Source organism: Penicillium pulvis, assembly GCF_028828015.1.
Source record: "Penicillium pulvis strain IBT 33274 chromosome Unknown contig_5_segment0_segment0, whole genome shotgun sequence".
NCBI lineage: Eukaryota > Fungi > Ascomycota > Eurotiomycetes > Eurotiales > Aspergillaceae > Penicillium > Penicillium pulvis.
This window is the reverse complement of record NW_026643078.1, coordinates 239,028-264,079: the sequence shown is the minus strand read 5'-3', so window position 1 is coordinate 264,079 and position 25,052 is coordinate 239,028. Positions and strand designations below refer to the sequence as shown.

Genomic DNA, 25,052 nt, shown 5'->3' with positions numbered 1-25,052 from the left:
GGTGAGATTGTGTAAGTGAAGGGGACGGGTTTAGAAGTGAGATGGGTAGAAATGCAAAGAATCCACGAGCAACTGCTCACTAATCGCCCCTCGTGTTTGCCCTGTTTGTCTTGAATTTTCCCCGCGGAAGTGACATCAAAAGAAAAAAAAAAGTTTCCTACAGACCATTCAAATCCATTCAAAATGTCGCGAATTGAGGAGCTCCCAGATGACTTCGATGAGTCGCTCAATCTCAATGAGTTGCCTGTCAATGAGGTGCCTCCAGTGGCACCCCAAGACCAGCTGCACTCAGGATTCGACCTGTTCGCTGCTTCCAACGAGACACCGTTCCCCATCAACGAGGAGCGCCTGAAAGCTGCCAAAACTGACCCATCTGCTCCTGATATGCCGCCAGCTATGGCATCAGTCAAGTCGCATACATCCGCTGAGCTGCTGGACTTGATGAACAAGACTCCGCTGTTCATGACCGATATTGATAAAGCGGGCGACGAGAGTATGTTGAGAATTACGACTCCTAAAGGGAGGAATCGGTGCTAATCTTTTTCTTTTGTATAGATGGCGAGAACCCTATGCTCGATGCGCTTACTGCTCTGCAAAACGAGGGTACCCGAGGCGATGTTGCACAGAGCTTCAAGGAGCAAGGCAATGAAGCTGTTCAAGAGAAACGGTGGATCGACGCCAAGGAGATGTACACCAAAGCTCTTGCGGTCATTGCTGTTAAGGAAGATAAATGGGAGAAGCCCGAGGATCTGGCGGTGGAGAAGAAATTGCTACTTCAGATGGAAGAGCTGTCGCATATCAACCGGGCTTTGTGCAACCTTGAACTAGGTAAGTTTGGGTACGCACGATGACATTATGATACGCGCGCTTACAGATACTACAGGAAATCACCGTGCTTGCACCCTTGACTGCGCCGCTGCTCTCAAGCTGAACCCCAAAAACGTCAAGGCTTACTATCGCTCCTCTATGGCCTTGTTGAAATTGGAGAGGCTCGACGAAGCCGAAGATGCCGCAAAGCGGGGTTTGGTCATTGACTCCGAGAATAAGTCATTGCAGATTGCTGCCTCTAAAATCGCTGAGCGCAAGGCCGCGGTGGAGCGTGTCGCCGCCCGAAAGAAGGCCGAGGCAGAACTTCTCCGCAAACAAAACCTAGTTCTTAGCACTGCTCTCCGTGCCCGTGAGATCAGAACCCGCAAGACCGACCAGCCGCCCGAGATGGAAGATGCAAGAATTCGACTGGTTCCTGATCCGCTCTCGCCGGAAAGCTCAGTCGAGTTCCCCGCCGTTTTCCTCTACCCTATGGATGCCCAGTCGGACTTCATTAAGAGCTTCTCGGAGCTGCACTGCATTGCGGATCATTTGGACTACATGTTCCCGCTACCGTGGGACACAAAGAATGAATACACTATTCCCAATGTTGAGTGCTTCATGCAGACCGTTTCGGGTGGCCTGATCAAGGCAGGCAAGAAGCTGCCCTTGTTGCAAATTCTGACTGGTGGAAAGGTCGAGGTCGTGGATCAGATGGTTCGCATTTTCATCGTGCCGAGTGGTAAAACTGGAGCCTTCATTGCGGAAATGAAGGCTCGGAAAACAGGATGAGATTGGATACTATGATACTCTTATCCAACATGCCTCCTGTTTCCGGCGCCGTACCGCTCGCCTGCTTTGCCACCAGGAGCAACCATGCCCGCTCCGCTTCGAAGAGACTCTCATCATTTTATCATTGGACATGTTAGAAGCCTCTACGTCAGTACCCCATTGTCGCACTCATCGGGTGTCTGCTTTTGAAGCGATATTTGGTCTCACTTGTGTCAGGCTAGCTTTGACCAAGACCTAAGCTATGATCTTGGAATTCCCCGTCGGCAATTTCCTAGTCATGCACCAAAAAGCTCGATACCCTATCAAAATTGTTTCATTTTGTATATACGGTTTACCTATAGATAAAGCCCAGAGAAGCTCCCTGGCAATCAAAATTCCACCATTACGGAATCAATATAAGAGATTACGGACTTATAACTAGTGGAAATTAGCCTATTCACCTGAAGAGTACATTTTAAGCTAATTTAGGCTCTTATTCACTCAATTGCGGGGTTGTGAACATACGCAGGTCCTATGTTGCCGTGTGGAAGACGGAGGCTTGTCCGACTTGGCATTTCCCTGCAGAATGTCCAAGCGCTACGACAGACCAAGCAATAGGACGCGAAAATTATATTTTACCATCTCAAATAGGATCCATGGTGCTCCGCAAATGTCAACTGTCAGATATGAATTGCTTTGTTTGAAGTACAGTGTTCATTATACCTTCATCTGCAATTTGAAACGATGGCGGTTTGAGGGCCTGGCTCTAACGTTCACCCGATAATCAGGGTCCCTGGACTTGACCTTCTGACGTTCCTGAACTTTAAGGGGAAAATCAAAAATTGTAGTGTTTAACCGGTACAGTCTCCAGGCTCTTCTTTCTAGGGACTGAAAAGAAGAACGTACGGGTCATTGTAGGTTAGGGTTACAGCCGAAACTCAAAATAGATGTTGAATAGCGCCTTGTTTTCTTTGGATGCCGCGCCCACTCCGCCACGGGGTAATTGTCCGACTTGTACAATCTGAGACTCACTAGTATAGCGTTGTCTTGAACGATCTCTTAGTCGTTAGTATAAAGGATGTCCAACCCACGCCATGGTCTATTCATTCTGTTTTACCTAGGCCTATATCAAGCTTGACACTTGCTAGGCACTGAAAAGCAGTCTCTGAAGGTTCCAGTATGCTTTATCTATCTATTAAGTCTCTGGCATTAGCAGCCAGTATCCTGCCACAACTGTAAGCATTATACTCTTTGCCATAGGAAGTCGAAGTCACTAACCCAAATTCAATGTAGTGCCCAATCAGCCGGTCTAGATACTGCTGCTGTTGCTCTCGGAAAACTATACTTTGGAACCGCGACCGACAATCCAGAGTTAACAGACACTGCTTATGAGACACAACTTAATAATACAGATGACTTTGGTCAGATCACGCCTGGAAACTCTCAAAAGGTAGACTCATCTTGTCTACCCGAATGAAGTCCAAATGCTAATAGAGTTTAATCATAGTGGGACGCAACCGAGCCAACGCAGAATACCTTCACTTTCACCAAAGGAGATGTGATTGCCGATCTGGCGGAGGCTAATGGCCAAAAACTGAGATGCCATAATCTTGTGTGGTATGAGCAGTTACCAAGTTGGGGTGAGTTCACATTAATCATACAAATTTACGGATATTGACCATCGCAACAGTGACGAGCGGTACTTGGACCAATGCGACCCTGCTCGCTGCTATGAAAAACCATATCACAAACGTAGTTACTCACTACAAGGGTCAATGCTATGCATGGGACGTTGTGAATGAAGGTACGAAAGATGCCCCTTCCTCTTTCCTCTGAGTTATGCATCTCACAAATTCAGGTCTCAACGATGACGGGACTTACCGTGACAACTTGTTCTACCAATACATAGGCGAAGCCTACATCCCTATCGCATTCGCAACTGCTGCTGCTGCTGACCCAGACGTCAAACTCTACTATAACGACTACAACATCGAGTATGCGGGCAGCAAAGCCACAGCAGCGCAGAACATCGTCAAGTTGGTCCAATCTTATGGCGCCAAGATCGATGGTGTAGGTCTGCAAGCTCATTTCATCGTGGGCAGCACACCTAGCGAGAGTAGCCAGGCAAGCAACATGGCAGCATTCACTGCTCTGGGCGTCGAAGTCGCAATTACGGAGCTGGATATCCGGATGACTCTCCCCGAGACAGATGCATTGCTCGCCCAGCAGAAAACTGATTACTCCAACACCGTTGCGGCCTGTGTGGCTACTAGTGGATGTGTTGGTATTACGATTTGGGATTGGACGGATAAATACTCCTGGGTACCTGACACCTTCTCCGGACAAGGTGCTGCTTGTCCGTGGGATGAGGATTTTGTCAAGAAGCCTGCATATACGGGAATTTTGACTGCGTTGTGTGGGACTGCGACCGAAACTGCTACTTACACAGTGAGTAGTACTACTACAAGTTCGAGTTCAAGTGCGACTGGTGTGCAGGCGTATGGGCAATGTGGCGGTGAGAATTGGACTGGGGGAACGATTTGTGTTAGTGGGTATACGTGTACGTTTTATAATGATTGGTACTCGCAGTGCGTCTAAGTATAGCTGGGGCTTTATGATCTACCTATGGTTGAAAGTCTAGAAGGGAAGACGCTAGGGCTTTACCCGAATTGGATTCTTCGTATTGCTATGCCATTTTCTGGTACGCCCTATCAATCAGCGCTAATTAGATTTCAGTAAACCGGGAATCTAGTAACGCCATCCCTCATATCAACATTAAACAAAAGAGAATCGTGATCCATCACATTGTTCACAAGCAAGTGGGAAGAACGCTAGTACTGGAAATAGAAAGGGAATGTGGATGAGTCCATGTCCTCTCCAAATGACTCGGGGGGGGGTTGCGCTGGGGTGGATTCGGCTTGTGCAGGAAAGCCATGAAGTTCATGGTAAGATTCCGGCATATACGGTGGTGCTCCCACGTACACTGGGGCATAATACTCCAATGGATTGGGGCTGGGGTTGGGTGCAGTGCTGGTAGGGACCGGAACTCCCGTTCCGACACACTGACGTTTCCTCTTCAGATCTTGTGCGGCCATGGCAGCCTGGGTAGCATCACCGACGCGGTTTATAGAGGGCTCGGGTTTGATATAATTGATAGGACTGTGCGAGAGAGGAAGGGGTATTGGAGACACGTTGGCGGACACATCGCTCGCTGCATATGTAGTCTTGGGGTCTTTCGGAGTTCGTGTCGGTCCACTGCGAATACACATGGTTTCGTAATGAGGTTCTTGGGTGGGTTTCTCTTCATTCGGTGAGGTTCTTCGGCTGCTTGGTGAATCTACGGGGTCAGGAAGGTTCGCGCGTGCGATGGATACTAAGGTTTTCCCGTCTGTTGAAGTTAATTAGTATTTTCCTTTTCTCTTTCTTCGCTTCAACGTAAGGGGCAGAACCATGTACCTGTTTTTCCATCTAGGAATTTCTCTTCTTCTTCTCTAACCTCGTAGAGTTCGTCCATCATTTGTAATCGTTCGACTGGGGTGATTTGACGACGAATCGGCTGGTCTGCCTCTCTCAGCCGCCGGGCGGTGATTCCATAAGTAGTGCGCAACTCGCAAAGTAGATAAACAAGTAGTCTCACTCGCTCTAAAGGAGGTGTTAGTGGTTTGACCAAGGCTTTTTCTCAGGGAGACTGGAGGGCATTGGGTCTGCCTTACCGGCCTTGGGAAGGTGATCAGGCTCTCTGTGGCTCACCCCTACTGGCCACCACGGCGGCTTGGTCTCTTCTGGATTGAGTTGTTGTGTCCGACCATCGACAATCTTGCGCCCATTGTATGGATAGTTCACTTGCTTGCGTGGTTCTACCAGCTTGACGTATGCTTTGGCCAGCACACGGCAGTTCGTCTGCTGTAGGTTTTGGAAAACCTTCTCATAGTATCGACGCAAAAATTCTTTGTCCCGAATAGAGATGAGGGACTTGTTAGGGCTGGCAATGCTGATCTCCTCGTTCCATGGCTGTGCTCGTTGTGTTTGTGGGCTTCGAGACCACTGTGATGGCCAGTGCTCTTGCTGCTGCGCTGGCCACATGGTCGGGTCTTGAGGCGCGGGTACCACTAGCCTGTGTCTTTCCATGTTTCTAGGCTCTGTGCCGGGGGACACTTGACTCACTTGAGTCGGAAGCATACCCTGTCCAGAGGCTGTTCTTGGTGGTGAGGCTGATGCGCCCGAATCCACTTCAACTGCTTTCGGATCAACACACTGGCTTCCCCTAATTCTCGCCGGCGACGACACATGAGGAGTAATGCACACTTACATGAAGAACGCGATGGGCCGGATTCTCCGGAGCGAGCCACAGCCTGCAAGAATGCGTCCGTGACTCTTGGGGACAAGATAGCTTCGCGACTATTGGCGATAGATGGTGACGCCTCATGTCGAAGATTACCATCGCGGTCGATATAGATGAGAGCAAAGTGCGGATGAGCCAACTCATCATGTTGGTTGGACATGGCTGGAGGGACCTATGGATGGTGGTCAGTTTCGATTTTGGTGCCCAATCCGACAATTTCCAGGAGATCTCATCGCAGATCAGTTATGATCATACCATATAACCGAAGCTCAATACCTGGGGATGAAATTCAAGTTTCGCTAATGAATTGGACGAAAAGGGACTCCAAGCAGCCAGCTGGGAGGAACAGGAGGGCATACAGCCAGGGAGCATTGTTTTGTGGGATTGGAGCACAGCAGTATAAGGAAACGATTTCACTAACCGCTTGAGGCCCCGCCAGGAGAAATGACTCCGTAAGACCTGCCCCGGAGATTTTATAGTAGATATATGTCCACCGCCAGCCCTGGCAGTGGCGCTCAGGGCCGAAGGGGCCTGTTGACAGTGTGGAGAAATCGGCTCCAGAGCGAGGAGAGAGCGTGAGAGATCAAGCACGGACTTTGGTTCAGATACTGCAACCGCCCCAACACCTGGGCAGGCCCACTATGACCACGCACCGTATTTTTCTTACCGTTGAACTATGTACAGATACAGATTGCATGCAGCTTTTTTATTTTTCCTTGACGATCTTCAATGCTATGGCCCCACGAGTCATAACTGTTCCCTGGGCCGCATGGTCCGTACAAAGGGATAGTCAGGCCTACTTGGGGGGGCCAACCGAGGGAGATGCTATGGAACACATTCCTGTTCCAACGTAAGAAAATTTCATTTGAACACAATAATAAGAGCCGCTCCAGTACCATGGATGAACTACAACAAACGGCGTGTAGAAAGTCAGATTCCTAGCGCGATGAGATGTGGCTTGGCAGGACAAGATCAGCATCCTATTGGAACTAGTATCTAAACAGCTCCTGCGAGCTGATAGTCTGAGAGAATTTTGAATTTCCACGCAAGGTTGGGGCCATTAGATTACGCCAGTTCGGCCGGACCGGAGGCGTGGAATGTAGATCAATTACCGGCTGTCAATGACAGAAGTACGTAAAGTCACTACATCTGACCCTAGTCAACCTATTCATCATTGCTGTTTCAAGCTTTGTGCATAGATATGACCATTATTATGTAGATTCAGGCACCCAGATAGGTATCCATCAGTATACAGGTCGAACTAGGATCGTGCATGATCCTTCATCCTCGACAGGGGGTCGAGAAAGATCTAGTAAATGCCGGTGTGGCGTCAGCGAATGAAGAACGAAGATTGGGTTTGAATCTAAGCGAACTGTGGCTCATCGGCATGTCTTTTTTTCTTCTTTTGTTATTTTTGGTGATTTTTATTTTTTTTATTTTTCCTATTCTCCTTTGCTCCGGCCCGCATTCGCCAATGCAAGGCGATCAGATCTGTACGATACCCGTGCCTATCCACATGGAACATAGGACTATCATCCCAGCTCGTGTGGGGCTTTTGTTTTTTGCACATTGATAAGGCTGGTTCGGTGGAGTTGAAACCAATGTCCGAGAAATGCAGGATGATGTTGCCACAATTGAAGGTTGGAATCCGGCCAATTTTTCCCATTTCAGGTCGTAGAATGCGTGGAGTTGCGGAGATGATACATTGACATTAATCTAAATGACGGAGAATTGATATTCTCATCAAGGGGAATATTCAAAAGGTATTTGATAAATACCATGATTCAATAGATCGTAACGGTGAGGGTCCCTTGTCTCTACTAAATTGTTATAATATGAGCTCCGATATGGACCAAATGGTTCTCCTTTTTCCAAATAATGTAAGAGAAGTATGACAATACGACTAACGGCATTGACCAAAGATTGTGCAGTCTAGGACCATGGGTAGCACTATTCTCCACAATGCAAGACAAGCTAGTATCCATAATGACATGTATATGCAAAGACAACAACTCGAAAATATGATCCTGGCTAGTAGGGATTGATTATCAAAGCCCCTCGTAACCAAGGGATCCTGGTCACGAACTGTCTCTATTTCCCCGTATCTGAGATGCACGTTCTCGTCACGAAGAATACATTGCTCTTGGCTACACTAACTTTGCGCCACTGTGTGGCTGAGTCGGTCGATCAATTTACTCCCTTCACCGAAAGATGATCCTTACTGTAGATGCGGTAGTGGATTTGCAGTCCATCGGATGAAGTGGCTTTCCCCCGCGAGGGGAGCTGAAACATACCCGAAAGTCAATGCAACAATACTGTTAGTAGGAACACTATTGTTTTCTTTTTTTTTCTTCAAAGTTTTTTCATTTTTTTTTTCATTTTCATTTTTTTTTTTGGCAGATCGAACTATGGATCATTCAAATTTGCCACCCAGTACTGGTCGACTCGGCCGGACCCCGCTCGGTCCCAGTCTTTGGCCTGGACTGGGCCTCGTTGAGACATTCGGCTGCAATTCACCGAAGCCCTGGTTCAACAATTATTTGGTTCGAGTTGCAGTCAATGGTATTGGACAAGTGAGAGCCAGAATTCGAGATCTTGGAAAACCGTTTTGCAGTAGATCCACTAGGAAACTTGTTAAGGTGTAGACCCTCACGGAAATTGCTCCCTGTCAGTGGCCTGTCAACATTGTCAGAGATGTCATCCAAATGGGGGAGGTATTTCTCCTTTTGGTGGGACGAAGCGCCACAAATGGCCCACTATTGCGAATTTTGGATCTATGCCCTTGTTGAAGATAAAGAAACTACTACATCTCCACTTTATGTCGGTGGGACGCTCTTTAATGCCCGATATCCATGATAGATTAGTTCTCATTTTCAAAGCTTGTTACCGTCCTTAGTTACTAGTGCTGACAGCCTTTGGGTTCGTTCCCCGTGACCGCTTGGGATATTCGGGCACGCACTTTGGGATCGTCGTGAATCCCGATATTCCCGCGCTAGACCGTAACGGAGAACACAGACGAGCGTTCTCCGGATGCAAGTCATGCAACACGGTGTGGGCCAATCGACTTTAGGGTTGACAAATTCTCGTGCATGGCGGGGGTTCTTGCGAGGTGCAGGGATTTGATGCATGCTTCGATAGTCCGCGCCAGGCAGGTCGTAGAGCAAGCCTATCATAAGGCTTTTAGATTAGGTTTAGATGTATCTCGTGAATTTGGACATTTGATCCAGCTTCTACTACAAGTTCATGTGCTGTAGAAGTTCTCTTTTTTTTTTGATTTCAAGTAATGGACTAGTCAATAGATTGGGATCGATCCGATGCCAGCCACACTTGTTGACATCGCGCGATATGCATGGAGGGGGCTCCTGCAGGTAGTACCGAGCACCAGGATGCTTCATACTGCTGTGTAACACACTGCACAGGGCGGACACTAAGCATAGAAATTCATTATTTCTGACGTCGTCTCGGCGAAACCATCAGTTGCCTTTTAGAGATCAAGGCTTGGCTATTCCGGAAATGGCATCAGACATATGCTGTGCCTGGGCGGAACTCAAACCTCCGACATCTCCTTCCCTGTGGCTGGCTGAAGTGGCTGTCATTCCTCCCCTAGGGCTGTGCGTGACCTTCAGGGCCCATCTTCAATCCATCTCTATTAGCGTGGACAAGGAAAAGATCACCGACTTGCATTTCCTGGAAACTGGTAAGAATGGATCCCTCTAAAGTGCATTAGTGGCGTCAAGAATACCTGACCCATTGTGCCCCTCCTTAGCGAAATGCAGGTCGCCCGTTCCAGATACCTTCCGTCTCCCTAATTGTGGGCCCCCGATACCCGTAAAGTATGACTTGCGGTATGAAATGGGATTTGGTGTTTTCGACCGCGTCACATGGCTATGTTCCCTGGAAATGCAGATCCCATTGCTGATCCGAAGTTCTGGATTGGCCCTCCAGCACTCAACGGTCTGGGAACCAAATCTGATATCAGATGCACCCGGAGTCGCCGTTAGTGCCCCACGACCAAGGACACGTCAGTTTCTGTTCCAAATTCCTGAATTTTTAGGACCTGCCAATCATGTACTCGAAGTCTTTGCATTTCCGTTTCCAGGAGTATTATTAATTTCGTCTCTCCCCTGTCTTCGACCCTCGGCATGAAGTTGACAACCTCGATGAATTCCAGACATCGGGAATCTCATGTGGTCCTCATTTGGAATGTGTGCCAAATGCCACTTCAAATCGAATATCAAAAGTGATTGATCTCATTGCCGTCATACACCGCGTCTACTAGAATGACGAAAGATACTGTCGCAGACCAGCAACCTTGGAAACCCATGTGGGCTGCGCCACAGGTGGACCCTATTGTGGCGCAGCTCGTGTTCTGCGGCTGAGAATACGCAATGAAAACATCATGACTGAACGGTAAAGGGCTGCCGATCTACCCCTGTCATGATGCAATGTTCGGACAAAGACTTTGATTCAAAATTGGGCTCAAATTCTGAGTTTGTGTCTTAGCTTGGACCTTACTAAGAATCTCCATGTTAAAGCCTCAGGCCACAAGGTTTCCACGTGTTTGACATCACATGTCGCTGTGAACGGTCACCTGATATTTCGGTACTGAGCATGTCTCACCGCTTGAGAGGGTATTGTGTATTATGATACTATCTGGTATCAGTATCACACATGGGACTGCTCAGTCCCGTGACCCATTATCGTCATTCAAGAACTCCTCCTATTTATGACGCTTTCTCATGTGGAATGACTCGTTGAAAAATCCAAACCTACCCCATCACTAATGAAACAACATTCAAAGGGAATTCAATAAAAAAGCAAGCCATTATCCACCATCAGGCCCGTGTCCCCACTTTCAACCAAAAAGGCTCCGCTGCATTAGCCCGTCCGCCCACGGCTGATCACTCTGAATCCGGACCACACCCACCAAAATCTGTCTTGCTCCGAGTCCAGCTCTGTCAAAGCAGCGGTCGATCGTGTTCCATCCCCCCTGCCCATTCATTGTCTGTCATCTGGGCCAATCACTGCCCTCCATTTGGTGTCATATTGTCTAATTCACTTCCTCCATACCCGGCGGCTCAGTTCCCCTGCCCATCCCTGGATTCCGGCGAGTGAGGAAACTTCAGCCCTTTTGCTTTGTCCGTGCGGCGCGTGCGTAATCGACGATTTTCCCCGGGCTTGATCTGGGCGGTTCAGAGAAAAAAGAATACCCACGAACAGGAGGATTGATTGACTGCGGGCCAACCGTGGACGCCTCGGCCCCTTTTTAACATTGATAGTCTGTCTTCGTGATGGGCACGCCTTATTATCCAATGGACCCCAATACTGGTTACAATCCCGCAGGCTTTCCCGTCCCGACGCAGAGCCCCCCAAATCCGATGTCGTTCTACCCAAACTCCATGCCCCAACAATTCCCCCAGTCCAAGGCCCCATCACAGCCTGGACAGCAGCAACATTCCTTTGGCTCCATCCCAATGCAGCCAGGTGTTCCCGGTGGAGCTATGATGCCTTCAAACTTCCCCCAACAATCTTCCGGTACGTTGCCAATTCCCCCCCCCCCTCTATATTATCACACCTTTCCTTTTTCTCGGGGTTTTCTTTTTCCTTTTTTGCATTATTATTACGACTAGTGCCGTACACATTGACCTTCCCCCTGTGGGGTCCATGTGTTAGCTCTAGCTATGCAGGGAGCAAAAGCCGCATCCTTTATCTGAGGCTTAGGATTGATCGCTATCAATACCCCCTCCAAGACGCGCTTGTTTGTTCCGGAGGCTTGCAGCATGGACCTTCTCGTTGGAGAGCCCCCACGACTGTTTCAACTGGCTCTTAGCTGTTTGAGAGGGCTCTCAATCTTTTGCTTTGTTCTTTATCAGCATGGGAAAGGCGCATTTCGGGTCGCGAGTCGATAGTTAAAATCGACACTGATTGACGTTGGATCTGACCGCTAATATGACAACAGCACCGATGGAGAATTTCTCTGCGCCATTTAGCCAACCTCCCCTCCCCGCAAACATGGCTCATTTTTCCCAAGCCAACCCCGCGCCAAACACCCCCTCCACCGTTGCGCAAACCTTCTCCCAGAACATGGCCTCCGTGACCGCGAATAATCTAATGGCTAACCAGCCACGTCCTCATATGAATTCACCCCGGTCCGCTCAGCCAGGAACCCCCAACATGGGTCAGGTCCAAGGCCAGATTCAGGCTCAGCAGGCTCAACAATCCCAGACTCAAATGCAAGGGCCATCCCCGGCTCAACTACAAGCCCAAGCGCAAGTGGTAGCACGAGAGAAGGTTCGCATGACGACACTCCTTGACATCAACTCGACCTTATTAGAGGAGATCGTCACTCTACAGACGTCGGGCAAGGCAGGCTCAGTGTCTAATCCAGATGGCACGGTTGCCCCTCAAAAGCCAAGCCAAGAGTATATTGATTGTATGCGACGACTGCAGGCCAACCTGTCGTATCTCGCATCTATCACGGACAAACAAAAAAGACTTCTAGCGCCGGCCTTGATGACCCCACCTCCGAGTATGCCCATCCTGAACGACTTATATCAAAAATTAAACGAGCTCTTCCCTCGATCTGGTCAGGCTCCCACACCTCAGCGGTTCAGTCCCGCACTGGTGCAGGGAAACGGCGGGCCTAGTCCGTCCCCCATGCCGGAATCAGTTGTCTGATGACTGTCTTGCCTATATGTGTCGAGAAATTGTTATGTATTAGGAGAGGTGTTTCACATCCCCCCTCCTTTACTGGTCTTACATTGATCTTTGTCGCCCCCGATACACCAGTCAGATGAGGCATCATGAGGGACCACGGGCCCCCAACATTGTACCAACCGGTTTGGGGACGGCGCCTCCCGTTAACAGGCGCCCCGCCCTGTTTTTTTTTTTGCGCCCTCCGAGTCCCGATTCTTGGATATGTAGTACATTCAAGGGTATCGAAATACCTGGGGTTTAATGAGTGTAAGATATGGGATTTGCAGAAACCCGCCTGGCTACTTTGGAGATAGCGCGAAGAGATATCCAAAATATATCGAGGAAAAATATAGTTTTCTCTATGACAGAGTGATCAGACCTCTAGACTTTTCTATCTCTCTATTTTTTTTTTCCTTCTGTATAGGCATACTAAAAGTAACTATGTAAATCTAGTCCAGACGATCTTCGCATGGGCGCGTGGTCTGGGCTGGGCATGGGATCGCAGAGGTCGTGTGAACGGGGACCCGCCAGGCCAATTAGCTGCGCCCTTTTCCTTTCTCATCTCCCAGGCGCGAATGTCTTTGTTGACCAGGAGCTTCCCAGGTTTTGCTTCTGCTTCTGCTGTGCATTGGCCGATTCGTGTCGCTCCTGCTACCTTCTCTCTTTCTTCACGACCCGACCCTTCCTTATCTTCTGGTCGTCGCCGCTTAGACCATCGCCGCTTTTCCCTCCAAGTCACTCCTCCGCTCCGAGCTTCATTCCACTCCCGTCGATCTCCCTTCACCTACACCATGGATGCGAACGGTGATGCTGGCGTCAAGCGCAAGCGCAGCACTATCGCTGGTGCCGCGGAACGGCCTACAAAACATCTCAAGCCCGAAGGCTCGGTCTTAACCCCCGGCGACTCAACGCCGGCCAATGGAACCGTCTACGATGTCGAGGAGGATGATGATGCGGGACGCATGCTCACTGTTGGGCCTGCCCAGGCGGACTCACCAGAGTGGCAGGCTATGATTGAGACTGTCGTAAAAAGCGTCGTGTCAATTCACTTCTGTCAGACCTGCTCCTTCGACACAGACCTTTCGATGAGCAGCCAAGCTACTGGTTTTGTCGTGGATGCAGAGCGCGGATACATCTTGACCAACCGACATGTGGTGTGCGCTGGTCCGTTCTGGGGATATGTTATTTTTGACAATCACGAAGAGGTCAGTTCTGTTCGCACGGGTTGAAAGAGAGAAGGAAAGAAAATGAAAAGTGGCAAAGGCAAAGGCAAAGCTAACTCCGGTTGCCCTGATAGTGTGACGTTCGCCCTGTCTATCGAGATCCCGTACACGACTTTGGTATTCTTAAGTTTGACCCGAAGGCCATTCGGTACATGAAGCTCACCGAGCTCAAGCTCCAACCCAATGCGGCTCAAGTCGGTACAGAAATTCGAGTGGTTGGTAACGATGCTGGGGAGAAGCTTAGTATTCTTTCTGGTGTAATCAGTCGATTGGATCGTAACGCACCCGAGTATGGCGAGGGCTATAGTGATTTCAACACCAACTATATTCAGGCTGCTGCGGCTGCTAGTGGTGGTAGCTCAGGAAGTCCTGTCGTCAACCTTGACGGTAATGCCGTGGCTTTGCAAGCTGGAGGTCGAGCAGATGGGGCTGCAACCGATTATTTCTTGCCTTTGGATCGTCCTCTGCGCGCGTTAGAATGCATTCGTCAGGGCAAGCCGGTCACCCGGGGTACTATCCAGACCCAATGGATCCTCAAGCCTTTCGATGAATGTCGTCGCCTTGGCCTAACCCCCGAATGGGAGGCTGCTGTGCGTGCCGCTGCCCCTGCGGAGACCAACATGCTCGCGGCTGAGATTATCTTGCCTGAGGGTCCCGGCGATGGGAAACTGCAGGAAGGTGACGTGCTCCTGAAAGTAAATGGCGAGCTTCTAACACAATTTGTTCGTCTCGATGATATTCTAGACTCCAGTGTGGGAGGTACAGTTCAGCTGCTGGTTCAAAGAGGAGGCAAGGATCTTGAGGTCGAGTGTCAAGTTGGTGATCTCCATGCGATCACCCCCGATCGGTTTGTAACTGTTGCTGGCGGCACTTTTCATGATCTTTCTTACCAGCAAGCTCGGCTCTATGCCATTCCCTGTCGTGGAGTTTATGTGTGCGAAGCTGCTGGCTCTTTCAAGCTGGAAAACACCCTGTCCGGATGGATTATCGACTCGGTTGACAAGCGACAAACTCGAAACTTGGATGAATTTGTGGCTGTGATGAAAACCATTCCCGATCGCTCGCGGGTGGTCATCTCCTATCGCCATATCCGAGATCTTCATACCAAGGGCACCAGCATTGTCTATGTCGACCGCCATTGGCATCCGAAGATGCGTCTTGCGGTTCGCAACGATGAGACTGGGCTCTGGGACTTCTCCGATCTTTCTGATGCCATTCCTGCGGAAGCCCCCGTTGCGCGCAAGGCAGACTTCATTCAGCTCGACGGTATAAGCCAGCCTGCGGCAGCCGAGATTGTACGCAGCTTTGTGCGTGTCTCCTGCACAATGCCTTTGAAACTTGATGGGTATCCGCAAGCCAAGAAGACAGGCTTCGGTCTGGTGATTGACGCTGAGAAGGGTCTAGTAGTTGTTTCGCGAGCCATTGTACCATATGACCTCTGTGACATTACTATAACTGTTGCCGACTCAGTCATTGTCCTTGCCAAGGTTGTCTTCCTGCACCCGCTTCAAAATTATACCATCATTCAGTATGACCCCAGCCTGGTTCAGGCGCCTGTACAGAGCGCTCGCCTCAGCTCCGATTTTATCAAACAGGGTCAGGATACCATCTTTGTCGGTTTTAACCAGAACTTCCGCATTGTGGTTGCCAAGACTGCTGTCACCGATATCACCACAGTTTCGATCCCAGCCAATGCGTCTGCTCCTCGATACCGGGCGATTAACCTGGATGCCATCACAGTGGACACGGGTCTGAGTGGTCAGTGCACCAACGGTGTTTTAATCGGTGAAGACGGCGTAGTGCAGGCACTTTGGCTGAACTACCTCGGCGAACGGACCCCCAGTTCTCACAAGGATGTTGAGTACCATTTAGGATTCGCCACTCCTTCGCTTCTTCCCGTCACCTCGAAGGTTCAGCAGGGTGTCACACCTCAGCTACGTATTCTGAACATGGAGAGCTATGTTGTTCAGATGAGCCAGGCCCGCATCATGGGTGTGTCCGAGGAGTGGATTCAGAAGGTCGCGCAGGCCAATCCCTCGCGCCACCAGTTGTTTATGGTGCGCAAGGTTGATTGTCCAACGGCAGAGTTGACATCCAACACAGACAGCTTCCAGGAGGCGGATATTATTCTTACTCTGGATGGTCAACTCATTACTCGGGTTTCGGAATTGGATGTGATGTATGAGAAGGAGATCCTTGAGGCGTTGATCGTCCGAAATGGTCAGGAGATGCGTATCCGAGTCCCCACAGTTCCAACAGAAGATTTGGAAACCGATCGTGCTGTCGTATTTTGCGGTGCTGTTCTGCAAAGGCCTCACCATGCTGTGCGACAGCAAATTTCTAAACTTCACAGCGAAGTTTATGTGAGCGCGAGGGTAAGTCAATTCTTCATTCCTCTCACTCTGCATATTACTCACCCGTTTTATAGAGTCGCGGCTCTCCTGCTTACCACTATGGTCTTGCACCGACCAACTTCATCACTGCCGTCAATGACACCCCGACTCCCACCCTCGACCTGTTCGTCAACGAAGTACGCAAGATTGCCGACAACACATACTTCCGTCTGCGTGCGGTGACTTTCGACAATGTTCCTTGGGTTGTCACCATGAAGAAGAACGACCATTACGTGAGTATTACCCTGTGCGCATATAGAGGTTCAATCACTAACTATGGCTGCTAGTTCCCCATGTCTGAGTATCTCAAGGATCCCACTGTTGCTGCCGGTTGGCGCACAGTCTCCCACGACAAGCTTAATGAAAAGCAAGGCATTGCGGCAGACGCGGCAAATCTGAACCCGGATGCGATGGACGAAGGTCTTGAGGGCGGAGGTAGCGATATGGAGCCTGATATGGAATAGATACTTTTCTAGTTAGTGGTTTTGTACAATATTCGGTATGGGCGGCGCGACTAGGTCAGGCTAGGTTCTGGGTTGTGTATCATTGAAATATTCGTTTTATCATCCCACTTTTATTCATGCTGTGGATCCATCTCATATGTTTTGGTGGATGTTCTGAACTGGGAGCCAGGTATGACCCTTCCTTCGGGTGCTCTGGTTGGAAGACAAGAAAACCCCGATAGATAATGAAGGTGCATGCTTATGTATGAAAAAGTGTTCTGTTCCAAGGTTTCATTAAAAGCATTTCCCACTTGCCTTAATTGGTATCTTGCCTTGTGATCTGCAGGGCTCCATATGTGGTGATTAGGGAATATATATCATTGGCACGCCATGCGCTAACACCCATGACTTTTCTTCCGACCACGTTGCTAAAAAAAGTATAATTAATGAGACAAGAACCAATGATAAAAAACCCAGATAAAGACAAAACAATTCACAGTGGAAAAAGGGGATTTCCTAAACCTTGGAAGTTCTTCAAAAAAAAAGACCCAAAAAGAAGAGGCTTGCATCATCCGTGAATCGAACACGGGCCTCGTCGATGGCAACGACGAATTCTACCACTAGACCAATGATGCTGGTTCATGCAAGACACAGCCACTTGATGTTATATGACCAAAAAGTAAATATCTACCAGATTATGTTTATCCTTTCTAGCAACGAGCGAAGTAGTAAGAAAGGGTCTACACCAAAACCCTATAAACCCCCTCCTTGGAATCAAGCCCGTAGATGCAACCTTGGAAAATGACAAGACTGTTCGAAAAGGGTCCAATGATTGATCATTTGCACTGGATGCTGCCTATGTCCCTGTAGTCTAACAGATTCAGGACTGATGGTAAGAATACATAACGCCAATAAATCCATGTGGAACACCACACCACACCCAATGCCCAAGGTGAATACCAACGCCTTAACTGCCAGTGCTGCTTGAAATCACATCCAACCGGATATGCGCGAAAATCCAGGACAATTATCACCCTACGCATTAAAGGACCATCCACCATTGCGACGTAGCTTTTGTCGATCAGCCACATCTTTGCGAATTTCCTCCTGAGTAAGACCGTCAGGACCAGACCAGTTTGCACTGCTGGTTCTGTCGCGGTATTTCTTAATCTTTTTGTCCGCCTTGAAAGTTTCTTCCAAAGAGAAGGGCGCAATAGGTCCGAAGATCGAGTCGACTTCCATTCCGTCCTGCTCCACAAGGAGATCATTGAGCTCCTTAGCCTGCGCCCACTTAGGCACGGGGAACATCTCAGAGTCTGAGTCGTCTTCGTCTTCGCTGTCCGTGGCAATCTCGGGGAGGTGGATACTGTCACCGCTGGGGTACTTAGGTGAGGGCTTGGGCTGAGCAGGGTTCCGCTGGACAGAGCTAGGAGCAGGCTTGTGTGCTGATGGTGGAGGTGCACGGTTAGGCTCCGCGAAGGGAATCTTGCCATTTGCCAACGAGGACATGTCCAGCGGGTGCCCAGGTCCGGGTCTTTGAGGCTGACCAATTTTCAAGACTGAAGATCCACTCTGATGACCGATACCAGACTGACCAAACATTGAAATTGAAGGCTGTTCAGTTAACTTGTTAGTATATAATCAACACGACGAAATGTAGAATTAATGCATACCTTGCGAATAGTGCTGGGCGGGCGGACTGGGCGCCCTATTGTTCGCACAGGTTGTCCGTGCTCATCATCTGTCTTGACCCGCTTAGCCTCACCAGAAGGCTGCACATTGCTGGGCTTGGTAACGGCTGCCCGGTGACCTGCCTCCTCGTCCATCACTCTCTTAGGCGGCTTGGCAGGGTTAGAAGCAGGTGTGTTGATCGATCGTCCGTAGGGTTGAAGAGAGCCCAAACGCGAAGCAGGTCGTGGAACACCGGGTTCTTGTCTTCGCATGTTCTCCATCCGCCACTTCTCAATCGCCTGCTTGTTTGCTGCCCTTTGGGAATCCTCCTGAGCAGACTGCTCTCGGCGCTCACGGTCCGCCTCAGCACGACTCTCAGCCTGTCGACGAGCTTCTTCCTGCTGCTTGAGCTGCAGAGCTCGCTTGCGGTCCTGTTCTCGCCGTTGTTCGTCTTTCCGACGAGCCTCACGTTCTTCCTGCTCCCGTTTCCTCTCCTCCTGTTCTCGCTTTCTTTCCTCTTGCTCCCGTTTCCTTTCGCTAGCAAGCTGGGCCTTTCGCTGAGCCTGTGTCTGACTGGAAACGGAGCTCTTGAAACTGCTCGTGGATGAAGCGGTGTGAAGAGAGTTGTTGCTGGCCTTCTTTTTCAAAGTTGCGGGTTTCGATGCAGGTGCCGGAACATTCGTTTCTTGAACAGCAGAAGAAGCTGTGGGCATTGGGATCGCGCGGGACAGAGTGCTGCCAACGCGGACAGACACAGGTTGTGGCTTGGGCTTTTGCATGGGTTCACGAGTTGGTTTAGGCCGTCGATCGTTCTGCTTGGCCTGAGACATGGCAATCCTTGAGCCTTCTGTGGCAGATTCAGGCTCACGACTCTGTGTTCTTAATGACTGCGAGGACTTGTGGGCCTGTGTGTTCGTTCGCTCTTCCGGTTCGATGGATGATTTGTCTTGGGCGGCTTTCAGTTGGATAGCGCGCTGTCTTTCCTGTTCACGGGCCTTCTCTTGGCGAGATTCTTCAAGTTGTCGATCCTCCAAGTCCTTCTGCCGCTGCTTCTGCTCCTTTTCGGTAGAACTGCGGGTTCGACGGCCCTCCTGTCGTGGAGAATTGGCTAATTGACGAGGCTGTGGTTTGTCTTCAACTTCATCGTCAACCCTTTCCGCACTCGTTCGTTGATTGGGTTGAACACGAGCTTGCTCGGGTGAGGATGGTTCAATCCGGACCGAGCTGCCGGTGCTTGTGAACAATCCTTTGGCGCTCTTCATTATTGATTGCAATCGAATCTTTGAAGCGCTGATGGGGCCATCATACCGCCGAGGCGATCCAGTGGGAGTAGTGGACGCAACCGGGGTCATATGCGAGAGTGAAGCGCTTTGTTGATGACTTTGAGGGCGAGGCGATGAAAAAATTGAGTACGATGACTTGGGACGTTCGGGCTCAGCAGAATGCTTGTCTTTGGTAGGGAATGCGTCCTTCTTGCCGAAAGATTGAATTTTATCTGCATGAAGGTTCTCCATGACGTCTGCGGTCTTGCTCCTTTCGAGAGTTGGTTGTTGGGGAATCCAGTCATCCTCATCAGCTGCCGCGGAATCCGAAGTCGGAATTGCACGAGTCTTGAGATCAGAAGACTCGGATCGAGACTCGGCTTTGGTAGCAGGTAGCTCTGGATAAGCCACTTGACCAGCAGATGCAGTTCCCACCACGGGTGCCGCGATTGACTTCTTTGGTCGTGATGGTGGAGCCTTTCCAAGCATGCTAATTCTTTCATGGAGACTCTGAGTCGATTTCGTGCTGTGCATTTTGCTGGCCTTTTCCGCATTCATGGTATCGCCATCATGCTTCTCGTCATCAAGGTCCATGGAGCCAGAGCTACGAATATGGTCGTCCGATGGGGCCTGAGCATTCTTGTGGCTCCCAGTCTGTCTGCCCAGGTAACTAGGTCTACCGGCATTACTTAACTTGGGGAGATCAATATGGCTGGTACGGGAAAGCCGTGAGCCTCCAATGCTCTTGGTCAGAGGTTCCCGTGCTGGAAGGGAGGCGAAACTGAGACTGCTCTTTCGAACAAATGGGCGTTCGGGAGTAGAATTGTCAGAGGGAGACCCAATGTCATCGAAGCTGTCAAGGATTGTGTCTTCCTTCAAATCATCTTCCATATCCATGTCCGTATCTTCATGCTCCTGGCCCTGCTGCACTTGCGACACCGCAGCAGCGACAGGCTTCGCTGGAGAGGACTGAGCTTGCAAAGCCGGCTCTTTAATGGGCACCTCCTGAGGTTTATCTTGGGCCTCGTCCTGGGTATGGGGTTCTTGCGGATCTGCTGGCTTCTCTTGTTGTTTCTGCTTGCCGAGTCTCTCCTTGACCTTAGGTTGTGTCTTGGGTGTCGGTGTGGAGCTCATTTCCCGCTCTAGTCCTGGCTCCTTGGAGATCACCTTCGTAGGCGTTGTCGTCCGTTCCGACGTGGGAGTTGGCTCCTCATTTGTGGGATCTACAGTCTCCTCTCGTGCACGAACATTTTCCTGGGCAGAATGGAAGGAATCTTCAGTTGCTTGGTGATTGGTCGAGATATCGACCTGAGGGGTCAGCACTGTCGGCTCCTCCACTTCCATCGACTGTGTGGAAACCTGGGTGTTTGGCTGTGTGTCGGGCAAAACCACATCGTCGTAATCTTCTATTCCATGATAGCCCGAGTCGGTGTTATAAGTTTGGAAGGAGTTCAAGTTGGAACGGACTGTTGGATAATGGGGCTGTGTCTCCTTGTCTGCATCTTTGGGGCGGGGTGATGCAGACGTTGTCGCAGCTGTAGATTTTGAGATGACGCGATGAATGAAAGGACTAGGGCTTGCCCTGCTGTCGCTTTGCTTGTGAGTAGAGGAAAATATCTCGCTCAATGGCTGTTGAAAATAAATTAGCTTGGCAACGGCACTTGGGGCCCTGCAGGATAGCTTTACCACCCGACTTTCTTCCACATTTCGCTTGCGTGCTGTGCGAGGTGTTTTCCCTCTCATCTTTCCTGGTGTTTTGAAGACATCCGTAAAGTTGCTGAATCTTGGGTTAGCGCCAAGTCCGATGCACACCACATGTTGGTCGCAACTCACGTTTGACCTTTGGAGAAGATGTCCGCCATATGCTCGTTTAGCCAGTCCATTTCGTGCCGAACGGGGTATTCAACCTCCTCCATTTCTTGTTCGACTAGTTCCGCCATGTTTTCTTTCTCTGCGGCAATCCATGCGGCAGAGCCGACGGGCTTTTGAGCCCTCGCGCCAGCGGCGGCCATGATGTAAACAACGCGCCAGCGGCGGGGTTATAGGAAGAGTCGAGTGGCGCGGTCGAAGAAAAAAGATAGTGGTCGATAAGCCGGCTATTGGTGATGGTCGACCATGAGTATTCGAGTCGGGAGGTTGGAGTGATTGGAGAATGTGTTGTGTGTATGTGTGTGCTCGGGAATGGAGAGATCGAGGATCAAAACAGACCTCCCAATCAGGAAACGCGTAGGTCACGTGCATCTATATACTTGAGCGGAGATTGAAGATCATGCTATCTAAGAATTAAATAGATTAGTGATAGAGGGCATAATACTGCCCTGTAGATGAATTCTTTCTACTTGGAAGGATATATTATAACTGCCAATTTACCTCTATCTCCAAGCTTGTCAAGAATCCCCCAGCAATGCCTCCTATCCTTGATGCATGACAGATCTCAGTGCCTACACCAAGAGTACTGAAGTCTAGTGCATATCAACACACCTACGTAGCTAAATCCTTGACTTATATATATGAGTAAGTGCTTTGATGGTTCTGCCAGCTCCAACACCGGATTTTACTGGTAAATCTATTGCGCCATTTTCGATCGTAGTGCACCATCCTTAGTTCATCGTTGACATCACCGGCGAGGTCGTTACCGGTATCCTGGAGAGAAAAAAAAGCGAGCGAGCTTTGAGGGTTTGAGACCGGGAGCAGGTCGGATCCATGAGCATCGGAGGGCGAGATAAAGGTATAAGCACAATTATAGACGCTCTGATCTATGCCGGGCCAAGCCGGAGCTGCTGGAGACCGGACCTGAAGACTGAAGCACACCGCAAGGTGTTTATCACTTTTTCTGTGGTGTAACACAGCTTCCTAATCCTCCGTGGAAAAAAAAAAAAGAGGTCATGTCGATCCAAAACAGGCGGATTGTATAAAGGGAAAAGGGTTGACATCATTAGCTTTTCGGCAGGGAAACCTTGGCGGCGCACATGACGGTGGTTGCATCACACCAAAACAATTCTTCGGTTTCCCTTATCTTTCCTTCCTTCCACCCCCAATTTACACACCATTTCCCCTTTTCCCGGTGATTCATCGTTTGATATTATCGCCATGGCTGACTCTGGTGATGTGAGCTACCCCAACACGGGCAGTAAGGTATGCTATCCCCCCTCTCCTTTTAGGAAAACATCAGGCCGCGACAACCGACTCCTCCCGACTCTGCAGGCACCATGATGCTGACCATGATTCCTCTTACAGTACCCCTAAATTTCGCTCCTATTCTCCCTTCAGCTGCAGCCTCTGACCTGGAACTCTGCATTTAGGTATCCAAGATTTCGTGACTAAGGGTAAATGGCATTGTGCTAGGGGTTCTAGAACGTGATCCATCTAATACTTTCTTTTTCGCCCCCTCTTTTAGGCCCGATTGTTGATAACGTCAAGTCCGAGGTTTCCAAGACCTCCGGAGAGCTGCAAGAACTGAAGAACTCCCGAGTCACCCCCTCGACCACTACCAACAATGGCCAGCCTTTGACCCGTATGTTTTCGCTTCGAAATTCACGACAAACAGCTCATCAAGCTAATAACCCGTTACAGACTATCACTCCCTGCTGTACAGCCTTTTGAGCGTGAGTGCCGCAATTCTGTTTGCGAAATGGACCGGCCAAATTTCTTTTCGTCTTTGCTAACCGCCCCTCCGATCTACAGTGGGAACAACCGCGCGCCACTGCCGTTTCCTATGCCAGCATCATCGGCTTCATCTTTGCAGCCCGTTACCTGCCCCTACTCCGCTGGGCTTTCAAGTTTCTGTACATGTCGTTGGGAGGTGAGTTGGTCGCGTGACCCACCAATCTGAGCGCACATGACTAATTTAAGGATAGTGACCGCCGCTGTTGAGATTGCCGGACATGTCATTCTCAAGAAGGGCATTGCCAGCTCGTTCCGCCCCCGCCGATACTACACCATCCCCAAGGAGACCCACGAGGCCGTGCTTGAGGATATCTCCCAGCTGTTGGACTTCTTCCTGATCGAGTTCCAGCGTATTTTGTTTGCTGAAAACGTTGTTCACACCGTTGCGGTACGTTGCTCCAAAAATAGCACTATAGAAGCATGACTGACGATTCATTAGGCTTTCACCGCCGCCTTCCTCGGTTACTGGCTGATCCGCTTTGTCCCGGTTTGGGGTTTGACCGTGATCGGTGTGACCACCGCCTACTTTGGTCCTCTTGTGTACATTAGCAACCGTGAGATCATTGACGAGCAGATCCAGAACATTCAGGATATTGTCAATGCCCAGACCAACCAGTTGAAGGATCTGGCTGGTGAGCGCACCTCGCACGCCACTGGCTTGATGAAGCAGTACGTTGGTGACTACAGTCACAAGGCCCAGGAATACATTGGCCGCCGTTCCGTCTCCCCCGAGATGACCAAGGCCCCCACTCCCGTGAAGACCGAGCCCACTCCCGAGCCCACAATCAAGACTGAGGATTTCCCGGAAGCCCCCAACCTTGAGCCCGTGGCCCAGGTCGTGGAGTCAGTTGAGTCCGCCCCGCAGGCTGCGGAGCGGGAGCCTCTCCTGGCGGTGTAATTGTCTACCCAGTCTCGCTGGAGATCACCCATGATAGCCAAACAGCAATTGTGGCGAGGATCTGAAACCGGTTTCAATTCTTAACGGATATTCTTGACGCGCAAGATCAGGGTGAATAGGGGGGTTTACACTGTTCAAATACATTTGGAATGTATATTGGGCCCCCAATACCTCAATCTTCTATCTCGATGACGAAAAACTTATGTTGAACGAACGGACGATGAAGTGATTTTCATGTCTGTGGTTCTTCGCTTTATCCCCTTCACCCTTTACCCCTTTGACTTCTACAATTGTTTTTTACCTTTTACATGTCTATGCTCTCTTCTTCATCCCTCTGTTTATTTCCCTTTCGGGTTCATATTGTTCTAATGTAATTGTCGTAAGATGATTTACGAATTTGACGTTTTGACTCGGAACCCGATTCACCTTGGTAACATGGATATCACCAGTAATATTAATAAGCTCTACTGCTGAGTCTTCTAACTTCGTGGGATTCTACCTTCGTGGGATGACAATGTTAGAGGCACAGCAGCCCCCCGCTAGAATAAGCTGGAGCACAGCTTCGTACCCGGTAGGGCAGCATAGATCAAGATGCGCAAGAGCCTCGACCTCGACGAATTAGGTAGCTCTTGCTTTGAGCGCTGCAAATAACCTCGCACTCAGCTTCCTTCGCGCTCCCACATGAGACTTCATGTAACAGGTAGCCCCGCAACGTACGAGTGCAGCCGTTGAGTTTCATCCTGGTCTAGCTTCCCCCAAACCCCATTCTCCGCATGGTGATTCGGGCTGGGCTGGGGCGCGACTTCCCTTCTTGCTACCCTTGCTTTTATCCTCAAGTTCCCTCTTTTGAATAACTGATGTTTCTAGCAAAATTTAGCAA

General features: G+C 49.8%; 7 protein-coding genes across 7 annotated transcripts; 5 read left to right on the top strand and 2 right to left on the bottom strand.

The window, feature by feature from the left end:
- Nucleotides 1–183: 183 nt before the first annotated feature.
- Nucleotides 184–1,599, top strand: N7503_006652 (HSP70/90 family co-chaperone CNS1; the record flags this gene model as incomplete). The annotated part of the gene is made up of 3 exons (XM_057066199.1): nucleotides 184–493; nucleotides 556–828; nucleotides 884–1,599. The coding sequence occupies 3 exons, from the start codon at nucleotides 184–186 to the stop codon at nucleotides 1,597–1,599; spliced, it is 1,299 nt and encodes a 432-aa protein (XP_056919880.1).
- A 1,158-nt stretch (nucleotides 1,600–2,757) lies between these two features.
- Nucleotides 2,758–4,176, top strand: N7503_006651 (putative endo-1,4-beta-xylanase; the record flags this gene model as incomplete). The annotated part of the gene is made up of 5 exons (XM_057066198.1): nucleotides 2,758–2,813; nucleotides 2,872–3,028; nucleotides 3,086–3,218; nucleotides 3,269–3,382; nucleotides 3,437–4,176. 5 exons carry the CDS (start codon nucleotides 2,758–2,760, stop codon nucleotides 4,174–4,176), a joined length of 1,200 nt encoding a protein of 399 aa, XP_056919879.1.
- Nucleotides 4,177–4,409: 233 nt separating this feature from the next.
- On the bottom strand, nucleotides 4,410–6,080 carry N7503_006650 (DUF2841 domain-containing protein; the record flags this gene model as incomplete). The annotated part of the gene is made up of 4 exons (XM_057066197.1): nucleotides 4,410–4,966; nucleotides 5,035–5,220; nucleotides 5,292–5,813; nucleotides 5,888–6,080. The coding sequence occupies 4 exons, from the start codon at nucleotides 6,078–6,080 to the stop codon at nucleotides 4,410–4,412; spliced, it is 1,458 nt and encodes a 485-aa protein (XP_056919878.1).
- A 5,239-nt stretch (nucleotides 6,081–11,319) lies between these two features.
- On the top strand, nucleotides 11,320–12,598 carry N7503_006649 (uncharacterized protein; the record flags this gene model as incomplete). The annotated part of the gene is made up of 2 exons (XM_057066196.1): nucleotides 11,320–11,455; nucleotides 11,880–12,598. The coding sequence occupies 2 exons, from the start codon at nucleotides 11,320–11,322 to the stop codon at nucleotides 12,596–12,598; spliced, it is 855 nt and encodes a 284-aa protein (XP_056919877.1).
- Nucleotides 12,599–13,407: 809 nt separating this feature from the next.
- On the top strand, nucleotides 13,408–16,696 carry N7503_006648 (putative nuclear serine protease HtrA2/Nma111; the record flags this gene model as incomplete). The annotated part of the gene is made up of 4 exons (XM_057066195.1): nucleotides 13,408–13,821; nucleotides 13,914–16,214; nucleotides 16,268–16,465; nucleotides 16,520–16,696. 4 exons carry the CDS (start codon nucleotides 13,408–13,410, stop codon nucleotides 16,694–16,696), a joined length of 3,090 nt encoding a protein of 1,029 aa, XP_056919876.1.
- Nucleotides 16,697–17,710: 1,014 nt separating this feature from the next.
- On the bottom strand, nucleotides 17,711–21,620 carry N7503_006647 (uncharacterized protein; the record flags this gene model as incomplete). The annotated part of the gene is made up of 4 exons (XM_057066194.1): nucleotides 17,711–18,289; nucleotides 18,349–21,237; nucleotides 21,295–21,385; nucleotides 21,442–21,620. The coding sequence occupies 4 exons, from the start codon at nucleotides 21,618–21,620 to the stop codon at nucleotides 17,711–17,713; spliced, it is 3,738 nt and encodes a 1,245-aa protein (XP_056919875.1).
- A 1,078-nt stretch (nucleotides 21,621–22,698) lies between these two features.
- N7503_006646 (uncharacterized protein) lies at nucleotides 22,699–24,172 on the top strand (the record flags this gene model as incomplete). Its single annotated transcript, XM_057066193.1, has 7 exons — nucleotides 22,699–22,738; nucleotides 22,911–22,934; nucleotides 23,006–23,122; nucleotides 23,182–23,213; nucleotides 23,293–23,410; nucleotides 23,466–23,662; nucleotides 23,714–24,172. The coding sequence occupies 7 exons, from the start codon at nucleotides 22,699–22,701 to the stop codon at nucleotides 24,170–24,172; spliced, it is 987 nt and encodes a 328-aa protein (XP_056919874.1).
- Nucleotides 24,173–25,052: the final 880 nt, after the last annotated feature.